Source organism: Mytilus galloprovincialis, chromosome 9 (assembly GCF_965363235.1).
Source record: "Mytilus galloprovincialis chromosome 9, xbMytGall1.hap1.1, whole genome shotgun sequence".
In the NCBI taxonomy this organism is placed as follows: Eukaryota; Metazoa; Mollusca; class Bivalvia; order Mytilida; family Mytilidae; genus Mytilus; species Mytilus galloprovincialis.
In genome coordinates this window covers 66,408,159-66,420,839 of record NC_134846.1, presented here as the reverse complement: position 1 = coordinate 66,420,839, position 12,681 = coordinate 66,408,159, and the positions used below count along the sequence as shown (strand labels likewise).

The following is a 12,681-nucleotide window of genomic DNA, read 5'->3' as shown; positions in this document are numbered from 1 at the left end:
TTAGACCACATTCATTCTGTGTCAGAAACCTATGCTGTGTCAACTATTTAATCACAATCCAAATTTAGAGCTGAATCCAGCTTGAATGTTGTGTCCATACTTGCCCCAACTGTTCAGGGTTCAACCTCTGTGGTTGTATAAAGCTGCACCCTGCGTAGCATCTGGTTATTTTTGCTGTCTTATATTGGTATGACGTTGGCGTCGTCGTCTGAAGACACATTGGCTTTCGCACTATAACTTTAGTTTAAGTGAATAGAAATCTATGAAATTTAAACACAAGGTTTATGATTACTAAAAGAAGGTTGGGATTGATTTTGGGAGTTTTGGTCCCAATTATACAGTTTAGGAATTAAGGGCCAAAAAAGGGCCCAAATAAGCATTATTCTTGGTTTTCGCACAATAACTTTAGTAAAAGTAAATAGAAATCTATGAAATTTAAGCATAAGGTTTATAAACACAAAAGGAAGGTTGGGATTGATTGTGGGAGTTGTGGTCCCGACAGTTTAGGAATTAGGGGCCAAAAAGGGCCCAAATAAACATTTTTCATGGTTTTCACACCATAACTTTAGTATAAGTAAATAGAAATCTATGAAATTTAAACACAAGGTTTATGACCATAAAAGGAAGGTTGGGATTGATTTTGGGAGTTTTGGTCCCAACAGTTTAGGAATTAGGGGCCCAAAGGATCCAAAATTAAACTTTGTTTGATTTCATCAAAAATTGAATAATTGGGGTTCTTTGATATGCCAAATGTAACTGTGTATGTAGATTCTTAATTTTTGGTCCCATTTTCAAATTGGTCTACATTAATTAAGGTCTAAAGGATCCAAAATTAAACTTAATTTGATTTTAGCAAAAATTGAATATTTGGGGTTCTTTGATATGCTGAATCTAAACATGTACTTAGATTTTTGATTATGGGCCCAGTTTTCAAGTTGGTCCAAATCAGGGTCCAAAAGCAAACTTTGTTTGATTTCAACAAAAATTAAATCCTTGGGGTTCTTTGATATGCTGAATCTAAACATATATTAAGATTATTGCTCATGGGGCCAGTTTTCAAGTTGGTCCAAATCGTGGTCCAAAATTAAACTATGTTTGATTTTAACAAAAATTGAATATATGGGGTTCTTTGATATATGCTGAATCTAACCATGTATTTAGATTTTTGATATTTGGACCCGGTTATCAAATTGGTCCACATTGAGGTCTAAAGGGTCCAAAATTGAACTTTATTTGATTCCATAAAAAATTGAATTCTTGGGGTTCTTTGATATGCTGAATCTAACCATGTATTTAGATTTTGGATATTGGACCATAATAGGTAAATGTCCAATTTAAAATTTTTAAGTTTTTAAATTTAAGTTCTTAGACCACATTCATTCTGTGTCAGAAACCTATGTTGTGTCAACTATTTAATCACAATCCAAATTCAGAGCTGTATCAAGCTTGAATGTTGTGTCCAGTAACTTGCCCCAATTGTTCAGGGTTCGAACTCTGCGGTCGTATAAAGCGGATCTGGTTAAATATTATAATAGTACATGTATAATGTACTTTTAAATTTCTTGATGCTGGAGTATTTCTGTTTGATTGACATATTTTCTGTATGAATTAATAATGGAAATAAACTTGATGTACTAAGGAAATATTTTCTTACATTCCAGTATTTATAAATTAAGGATTATAAGCTTTTTCTTAAATGTTCCTAATTGAATTTATGTTTTTTTTATTTGGAAATGATGAGTTGGATTTCAAAGCTTATTATTTTTATTTGCTAGTGTATACTATAAAAACAACTGGTTTGCTATTTTTGCTTTGTTTATAGATGGATCTGTTTCACACAAAATTAGACAAAGACAAAAAGTCAAGTGAAAATCTAGATAAAAAGTTTACGGTATGTGCTGTGGCATTGCTCTACTATTTATCTCTGCATGATGAAAGCCTGCAATAATTTAAATGATTGATCTGAGCATGACTCTCTAATTTGTTTGAATTTCTAATGCTTGTTTTGCTTTTTTCTTTTATATTGATGCTGAGTTCACACATAATTTTAATTTGATTCGCATTAACTAGTTCGAATTAGTTTAATTCGCATTCGAAACGTTTTACATCCTAACGTCAATTCTAATTCGAATTGCAATGCACGTCAAATTCGCCAAATTACTGTCCAAACAATGTTAACTTTTAATTCGTATTAACAAAAGCATATTTCAAATGCGAATGGATAATTCAAATTAGCCAATTCAAATCAATTTGAATTAAAAAAGAAGAGTGTGTGAATGCTATAAGCTAATTCTATACGCATTCGATTCGAATTCAATTCGAATTAAATGTTGGTGTGAATGAGGCATTAGTATGATAATAAAAACCAACAAAAATGTTAATATAATGTGAAAGTGAGTGGGGCAGTCAGTGTGAAAACATTCTGTATAATTGCAGTAGTAGAAAACTTATCTTTCATGAAGTAGGAATTCTAGCAGGTAGGTATGAACTGATTGTTACTGTTAGGAAATGATTACATAGAGAATGGCTCAAATAAATGAAGATTCTATCATAGTTCTGTATTTTATGATTTTTTTACACTCCAAAATTCCAAATAGCTAAATTTGAAATAAAAACTATAGCAACTTGTTCTTGAGCAACCATATGTTGATAAATGATGTTAGATTTTGTGCTTATTGATTCTTTAATCTCCACTGGCAAATAAAACAGGCATATCAAGAAGAAAACATGTTAATCGGTATAAATGTTAACCATGCTTTAAGCTAGATTCTAATTTGACGTGCTTCTTTCGCTTTGTAAACCACACCGTGGTAAAATTCTCCATATATCTATACTTAGCGCAGACTCAGAGATATACATAATAATGGCTGTTACTATACTTCCCACGTAAATCCACATGTATTGGAACCTATTTGCAAACTATTTGCAGATTTTATTGTTTAAAAAATTGCAGTTAAAAAAAGACAAAATAACTTTTATTCTTATTCGATGCATAATAAAAAGAATTAATGCATAAGAGCTCAGAGAAATCAACAAAATAAAACTAAAATAAAAATCCACGAAAGTCTTTTAATGTTTTTGACGCATTTAAGTCATTTCAAAACATTACATCATACAAATGAAAACGCTACAGTTGAACGTTTTCTGATACGTGAACCATTGAAATTCGTATAATATTGTATTAAATTGATTTGTAAGGTAGATTTTGTTTTGTTTTCTATTCTATTGCATTTTTCGAATATTTACTGATTTCAACAAGTCAACATGGCGGTTCCTTAGTTACGAAATATCAACTTTGGATTTGATGGTAGCTTACAAGAAAAAACATGTGAATTAAAAATGGCAAATGTTGGGTTTGAGAATTTAAAGAATTAAAGAAATATTTTTTCAAGCGGTTATTCATGAAACAATCCATGCAAGCTACAGATTTTATGAATGTATGTCAGATGGGGTCAAACTGAAGGGTATTTTCTGTCTAAAACTTTTTCATACTATTCTTTTTATCATCTATATGACTAAATATTTTTGCTAATAAAACATCTAGTGAGCATACAAAAAATTATCTAATATTTGTATTCAAATGTCAATTATTTCTTAGATATATGGTTTTAGCTGAAATTTAAATTTTAGTTGATTTCCAATCTGTTTTCTTTTTAATTTTCAATTATCTTAGATAAGAATTAATCGTATATCAAACTTGGTGAAAATGTTTATAAATTGTCTTTGTCAGTAATCAGCAAACGATTTTACACATTGTTTTAGATTCATGTTAATCATGTTGTGTCAGTTGTCTGTCTGTTGCAAACTTTTTTGTATATAAACAGCTTGGTAAAAGAGACCAAGCATAGAGAGAATGTTCCCCAGGGAAACCTCATTACAACTTGTCATTTTTTAGCTGCTTTGAAATTGAACATGATGGCTGCCAAGGCTAATAACAGGTTCTGATTGGTTGGATCTTAAGGAGATCTATTTGTCAGAAACTCAAATTCAATGGGACAGTTCATCAGCCAAAAAATCGAAAGCCTCACATTAAATTCAAAGAACTATAATAATGCGGAAATGTTTAATTTCTTTCCAAATAAAAAACTTTCAAAATACTTTAAAAAAATTCGTCATTATAAAGATGACCAAGCAAGACCCTCATGGGTAAGTCAAAGTCGTTAAACGCCCTCTAATGGTAACTTAAGGTTATTCCTGCTGAAGAAAGTTAATCATCCTACAGAGTAAAACTTCTATTCTAATTACCTGACTGCGGTAAAACAGAACAGTTGTGTCGATTTATATCATTTTGAATCTTATTCTCTGAAGATGAAACTCTTATGTTGTAATATAAATTACACCAAATCTTTTGAAGTACTGTCAAAATTATTTATATTTTTATAATTTATTGTAATTTGCTTCTTGTTGGAACACTTACAAGTAAATTACTAAATTTCAGCTGCATGTCATAAAAACAGAAAAACCTACTTTACTAACATGACAAATAGGGAGAGATCCGTTTGCGCCAAAAATGCGTCCTTTAGCGCTACAACTTTTTTTCTCCAATGCTACGTTTGCGCCACCTGTTTTAAAATTACATGGTATCATTTGCGCCAAAAATAAATCATACGATTGCGCCAATTAGAAGAAAAATGACTTCCCTCCTCCTTTATTCGGACTTGGAAACGGCAGTTTACACGGCAAATGTTTCCTTTTCTGAAACATACTTTCTTCTTACTGCTGCTGCATGGGTACTTCCTAATTTAATGTATGTAGTAGCTTGTAACTTCACTTCATTGTCCAAAAAGACAAACATTGAAGGATGAAATACACAAAACAGTTCATAATAATTCCCGTGGAATGCTTCTGCTCCATTACTAGTACGTCTTGTGGTAGATAGAGTTTCCGCCCATGCGGATGGTGGGAGCAAAGCAAAACATAATCAGCAAAAGCTTATCTTTTCTTCTCTTTTGACATATCCTATATTAAATGTTCAGCAAAGCAGTACGTTTTCTTCTCTCTCTGTACATGGACTGTCTACTGCATTTCAAGTCATTTCTCTCCAGATGCTCATCTTCATGACATGGTGAAATATCTCCGATCATATGATACTTTTTAAGCCAAAAATAAGAACAAATAATAATCATTAATATATTTAGGATTGATATGTGTACAGGTAAATTGGCGCAAATGAGTTCCGATTATTGGCGCAAATGATACATTTTGAAAATAAAATTTGGCGCAAATGATACCCCTGAAAAACAGTAATTGGCGCAAAAGGACTACTGCCGACAAATATTGGTATCTAGATTTTCTATTTATATTGCTGAGTTTTCAACAAAGATGTATAGGTATCTGTTAAATGTTTGCATTGCAACTCTAAAGTATTACAACAGCAGTAAACAGTCAATTTGAAAAGATAACGAGCAACAGATCAATGAACTTTAAAAAACTACAGACATAAAACCATTTGGTCATAGCATCACATATCATCAAGTCATTTTACTCACCCTTATCTCAAACTCTTTTATCTCAAAATTCCTGTTTTCTCAAAGTAAACAGCCTGTACCAATATATAGATTTGCATTCTATTTACTCTTTAAAACATTATATCTCAAAATTCCTGTTTCCTGGTATGTTAGTCTGATTAACTTTGAAATAGAGAGTCCACTAGTACTGTAAAAGAATATTTACATGACAGATAAAATTGACTAAGATTTATAAAATATTTTTTTAGTATGCATATGCATGCACCTTCAATATTTATGGTCCTTGATCTTCACAAATTGATAGTAAAGTTTATTGTTGTTATCAACAGTGTGAACGAAATTTAAGAGAATTTTATGCTAAAAAAATTCAATCTGACAATATGTGGGTGGAATGAAGTATATAGCTGTTACTGTTCAAATATTGACTTATAATACTTACTTTTTAGTAATACTAAATATCAATCTGGATTATGAGGTCCTCATAAGGTCAAGGCTGAATTACTATTTAGTGTAGTAATGGTAACAGATGCAATAGTTAAATATTTGTTAAAAGCAGTTATTTATTGACAAATTACACTCAAACTATTCATGGCTTAAATAAGCTGGTTTTCTTATTATGTTGTTTGTTTTATTTAGATTGTTACCAAAGGTTTGTTGAAAATGAAAATGTTTCGGTAATACAGTAATTGTCATAAACTAAACTAAAGATTCGGTAAAAAATCATTTATTTGTTTAAATATGTTTCAATTGAAAATTCTTAGAAATGGTTCCAGTTTATGTTAAATGCAAGTCTTTCTTAGAATTTTATTTGAATTCTTGATCCTTTACTACCAGTCAGTAGATTTTTCGGAAATACAACATGTTGTTGGGTGATATTTTGAAATCTTCAAGGGTCACCATCTTTGTTTTGTGTACATTATATTTAAAATGGATCCTATCATGAAATAAATTGATCTAACAACAAAATATGCATAATTTTATAGCTCTGTAAAGCTTAAATCGAAAACTAGTAAATCATACCAATTGAATTTGAGTTACAGTAAGTTTAAGACAAAGTATATTTTTCATCAATTTTACATGCATTCTATACAAATGTATACAATTCAAAATCTTATGAAAATCTGTAATAGCTCAGGTTAAACGTAGATTGACCGTAACAAGACTAAGAAATGTTTTTGGCAGAGTTTAAACATGGATAAAGTAATAAAAAGGGAAAATTAGAACATTTGAAAATGTTATGTTGTCGGTTGTTGTCTCTTTGACATTCCCCATTTCCATTCTCAATTTTAATGATCAAAAGAACTAATGATTTTTTTGTGCAACATTTTAATATATGATTATGTCAGAACTCTGTCCGACTATTCATAACAGGAAATGCTAAAATCATGTAATAATATTTTTTTCAATAAGATATATTCGTTAACTGTGAGATCTTATTATGTTTTCATATAAAGGATTTATAGCATGGAATAGAAGGAAATTTTTATGTGAAAATGAAATATGAGCTTCCATAAGAAATTAATACATGTATAAGGAAATTTGATTAAATTTTACTGTTTTGCTTGACGTAATCTTGGTAGTATTAAGGTGAAAAATGTTATTTTCCTACGTCAAATATTTTTATTTTACAAAATAAATTTCTTAATCCTGAAAGTAAAGTTGACTTATTAGAATTATTGGAAGCAATTTATTGTCCATTTCTCCCACAAGCCATTCTTATTTCGTCATTCATATGATATCGTTTGAAGACACTTTGACTTCTTAAATGAAGCTGACATTTTACAGTCCAAATACGACCAATTTATATACAAGGTATAAATGTATATTGCATCCTTTGAGAGCTTAAGATGAATATTTATCTGTGTTGTTAAATATCCATTGTTTCCGTTTAAAAGTAATCCTGAATCCCACAAGGTATTTTTACTGTTATTGATGACGCCATTCACACAAAGCAACAACCCTTTACTTTAATGTAAACCATGTAAAAAGGAATTTGATTATTCAGATTTAAAAAAGAGTGTTTATGACATGAAAGGTTAACTTCCATATAATACAGTCAATGCTTAATACTTTTGTTGTCAGAAATGTTTTTATAAAAAGATTATTGTTAAAGTAATGACAGAATCATCCCAAATTGTTACACATTTGAAACATGCTAAATTTGTTAAGACCAAATTGCCTTTCTTTGATAAAGCTTCATTTGGAAAACTTAAAACCATAATATTATTCAACATTACTGCTTGATTAAAGTTGTAGGAATGGCCGTGGCTTAGGGGTTGTCTGAGTACTAAATATAAGTACCGTAACAAAATTCACTGTAAGCTGTTGTTCGAAGATTTCAAAAATAGTTTAATTCACTCCACCAATCCTTCTTAATTTTTTTTTTAAATATTTCTAATAGAAAATTAACTTCAATTCTCATCAGCTAACAACTATATCTGTTGTTTCTTAAGGGGTAAAACTGACAATATGTTTTTAATGGCTGTAAAGTTTGGTATATATTTGATGTGGTTGTAATAATGAGAAGATGTAGAATATTAAGAATTTTTTTTTTTAGTCATTTTGATCAAATTATGTAAAAAAAGCAGTTCTAGGAAGAAAGTCACTACCTCTTCCTGGCTGGTGCTTGATATTTACTCTTAGAATGTAAAAACGGTAGAAGATATAATGGTGTAATCAAAAACAATGAAAGTAAAACACAACATTCCAAAAGATGATTAAAAAAGACAGGCTAACAACAGTCCATAAAACACTTACAATGGAAAACAAAAGATTAATAAAAATAAACTCCGCCTAAAATCAGGGGTTGAATAAGGTGCCGCACTGTGAACGTCAGATGAAGAACAGCAATATAAGTGTTGTTTCTTCATTTTTTGTGTTTTTTTTTGCTGTGCATGAACTGATTTTGTGTCATTGAAACCCCATAACCTTTGTTTTTCTTAAAACTATCTTTTGTCATAGCATAGTATTATTACATGTTAAGAATGATTCATATAAATGGAAATATAAATTAGTTGCATGTTTAAAAGACAAAACTATATACAGACTTTTGAAGTTTTGGAAAGAAATTTGGCTCAGTTGATTTGAAATAATCTTTGACAGTTAAAAGAAACATAGTTTTATCCAACATAAGAGCCCTTGCACTAAAGTTTCTTAATGTAGCATGTTAATGGGCTGCAACATGTGTCACTAAATTTTTTTACACATATATCCTATCTTTCATGTAAAGCATGCTATTTTACATGCATGCTTATCTGTTAATTCATTGCTTAACTATGATTTACGTTGCATGCTCTTGTGATTGCATATCTTTATGTGTCTGTACTTGAATCTAATTTTGAAAGAGGTAAGGAAAAACAAATTCATCATGTATGAAACTTATATTTTTAGGTCTGATTTTTAACACCTTTACTGACAAAAGGACTTTGATTTAATTGTATTTACGTTTAATTTATAATTAATGCTTTATGTATCCTGTATCAACATCAACAGCTATTGATCTGGTCATTAATTTGTTTATTTTATTCCATTAGGAATGGTTTTATCATCAGTATTTTTATCAGTTTGCACTGCACTGTGTTAGCATGAATGTATGTTTGTATGCTTAGTGAGCTTTCAATTTTATATTTCAGGCAAAAAACAGAGATTTTCATCTAAAACGCAAAGTGGTGAATGTTTATAGTAGAGTAATATGCACATATTTGTACTTGTATGGATTGGTTTCACAATATTATTTTAGTACCATCACTTAACAAATGCATTATTTTATATTTTTATATCTGTATCTGACACCTGAACAGTACTTTAACATGTTGTATAGAACAACTTACTGAACCGTATGCAGTGGGAGGGGGTGGTTACAATTTGGAAGAACCTTACATTTAGGTCCTAATAATTTAACAGAGGCAGATTTAGGGGGCCCAGGGGGCCCGGGCCCCCATTTTCTGGGGAAAATTTGGTTGCTTATATAGGGAATCACTGAAGCATGACTGGAGCGGGCCCCCTTTTTAGGCAGTCAACGAGCCCCTACTTATCAAAATTTCTGGATTCGCCACTGTTTAAGATTCATGAACAAAATTTCAAGCCACTGTTTGATTATAACATGTATTTCATTTTCAGTTCACTATACAATTTTTGTATCTATTGCATGTTTTGAACAAGTACATGTGGTTTTGTCTCTAAAGGAGGTACAATTTTATTTGATAAGCACTTGAAAGGCATAAGAATTCAGTTAGAAATGAGAAAATAAATTTGTTTAGGTTAAAATATCATCTTTTTTCAATTAAGGGACTAACTAATAATCATGCAGGGTAATTGCTATAATCTATTACAAATGGTGTTTTTTCAGAAACCTTTTAGCAAAATTGTCTAGTGATCTATTTTTCATGGAAAAATAAACATCTTTCTGAATTTTTTTTTACAAACATTAATCTTGAATATGGGTGATGATGCTAGAAAGACATAAAACATTAAGAAAATTAATTACAAAAAGCACTCCAGTGAATATTCTTTTAAAACTTGATAACAGTGTTTTCCAATTTAACTAACCTGAAAGCCTTTGAATTTCTATCATATGTATAACCATTCTGAAATTAATAATAATATAGTATTCAGGTGAAGATCCTCTATACAATTAGCTGACAATTTCTGCTTATGTATTAGTGCTGATATCTGTTACACATCTGAATATCAAATATAATTATTTAAGTCTTAATTCTGTATTAATTACTGGAAGTCAGCTCAGTTTTATATTGTATTGTCATATTTTGATATGCTCACTTCAAAGGAGGGGTATACGTTTTTACCCTCATCTGTATTTCTGGGTAATCCATGCATTTTCAGATCATCCCATATCAACTTCCTGTTAAACAAATAATTTACACAAGGTAGGCATAAGCTAACAGTCCCCCCCCCTTTTTTAGAACATGGTGTGAACTCTGCAACAGTAAATAAATTCTAAGTTAACTAAATACATGACTGCAGATTAACTAATTCTTGTCTATAAAAGTAGGGATAAAGTTTGGCTTTACATAAAATCTCAATGCATGCCTTTGTAGTGTATTTTTCTAATGTAACATATGATAAAAATTTGTCAGCATTTTCCTACTAGCCACTGATATTGTGAAACCAATCGTCATAACTGCACAATAACAGACTCCTCTTCATTATAATCTTTTTTGTAGATGCACTATTCTCACTTCTTACACAGTACATTGAACAGTAAACTAAGTCTTATACTATTTGATTGTTCAATATAAATTCTATTCTCCCATGTCTACTAGTGGATCATAATATTCTTTATTGTTAATCATCCAAATTTTGGTACATAAAACATTATACTAAGTCTTGATTGTACATGTACAATATAAATCCTTTTCCCCAATAAAGGTCTTAGTGGATCATAACTCATTTTTCGTGTCCGTGAACAAGGTGATCTGTTTTTATTGTTTTTTATCCATCCATAATGTTACCGAGGCTTTCAAGTAATGACATGATTTAAATATCTGATTTAAAATTTTCCTATGAAATTTGTGAGGTGTAAACATTGATGAGACAATTGACCAAAGTTACTCAAATCTCATAGGACTATATATAATTGAGATATACTAAGACTGAACACCTTGCTGTGTTGAAGACCATTTGTGGCCTTCTGCTGTGTTCTTCTGCCCTTTGGTCCAGTTGTTGTCTCTTTGACACGTTCCCTATGTCCATTCTCAATTTTATTCGTCAGGGGACTCTAACAATAAACTTGTCATTTAGTTAGTCGTAGATAATTAACCCTTTGGCTTTCCATACTTTTGATCTTGAATGTACCTGAAGAAGGTTATTCCAGAAGTGTGTCCTGGGCAGTGAACTTGGTATCATTCATTTATATTGTAATGCTAGTTTAATAAAGCTTCGTCTCATGTGCGCATTATTTTGGATTCATTCAATTTGGTGGCCATTCATGTATAAAAATTGACACTTAACTTTGAATTAAGTATCAATTTGTAAAGATTATCAGATATATTTAGAAAATAAGGAAGTTACAGCAAGATAGGACAATAAGGACATATAGTTAGATTGGATAATAAGGACATATTATTCAAAACCCTCTAGAAATCATTAAAAGACAATTTTAGCTACAGTTTGAAAGGATTCTTCCTATTCTGATATTTTATCCATTGAAAAACATCTGAAATGCTTCCTGATTTCATGTGAATTTAAATGTTATAATGCTTTGCTGGCTTCGTACTTGACTTCCAATTTCCCGTTTACTCTGTTATCGTAGATGCTTGTTATACTTTTATGCTGAAGAACACTGTACTTATCTGAAATAGGCATAATGATGATTAGGAATTATTTAGTGTAACCCTGACATATGGTTGTTAAGTATAATGGCTGACTGTCAGTGTCTGATAGGTAAACACAGAGAAATTGTAAACTCTTTTATCACAAAAATATTTTAGATATTTCCAAATAAAGCTAATTATCGGCATTAAATTTCAGACATTGATAGGCACTCTGCCTGTTCTGTACTGTTTGTATAACTATCAAAAACAGTTAAATCATTATTCATATTGAAGGAAAGTTTGAATGCAAACAAATGACAATGGAACTATGAAATATCATATAGATGATGGCAACTTGCACTCTGTGTCTTTATCTAGAGGACTATTTTGCCTCTCAGACATAACATAACTTAATTATATTCTTTCATTAACTGATTTCTTCTCTTTTGTCAAATCATATTAAAATCTGTTGCAATTTATGATATTTTGCTTCATTTATTGCAAATCCAAGTTGACAAGATAGTGTGCATCCAGACTTTTTGTAATGCATGTTATCACAAACTTTTATTTAGGTGGGGAATGTAAAATATGGAAGTTTATAAGAATTATGGTGTAACGGTAAAAGAAAGAGCTTACAAATATAGCGTTGATGCAACCGACACCATATTAATAACATAGTACCCTTATTGATTTCTAAACTAATAAACTTGCTTATTCAGTAGATGCAAGAAACATGTTAGCTTTAATATTTGGCAAAGATATCATGAAAGATATCGTGTATTAATTAGTAGTATATGTTCTGGTTCATAGTTTTTATTTGCAAAAGGATTTAAGAAAATATATCTGAAGTTTTTGTTGTAATTTTGGCAGTCATTTTCATTTCTCGTTTCTGCATTCTGCATCATTAAAGTTTAAGATGATTCATGCTTATTAATGTCAGC

General features: G+C 30.5%; 1 protein-coding gene across 9 annotated transcripts in view; it reads left to right on the top strand.

The window, feature by feature from the left end:
• Positions 1-12,681, top strand: part of LOC143045696 (dual 3',5'-cyclic-AMP and -GMP phosphodiesterase 11-like) — a 117,252-nt gene that overhangs the window by 56,875 nt on the left and 47,696 nt on the right. For 4 of the 9 annotated variants that reach the window (XM_076218391.1, XM_076218394.1, XM_076218400.1 and 1 more), the window contains 2 exons: positions 1,823-1,891; positions 9,101-9,154. The exons of 1 other annotated variant lie outside the window; for it this stretch is intronic. In XM_076218391.1, the coding sequence (XP_076074506.1) occupies positions 1,823-1,891; positions 9,101-9,154 (123 nt within the window). The remainder of the gene's footprint in view (positions 1-1,822; positions 1,892-9,100; positions 9,155-12,681) is intronic. 4 more of the 9 variants (XM_076218393.1, XM_076218396.1, XM_076218397.1 and 1 more) reach the window with 4 other exon arrangements.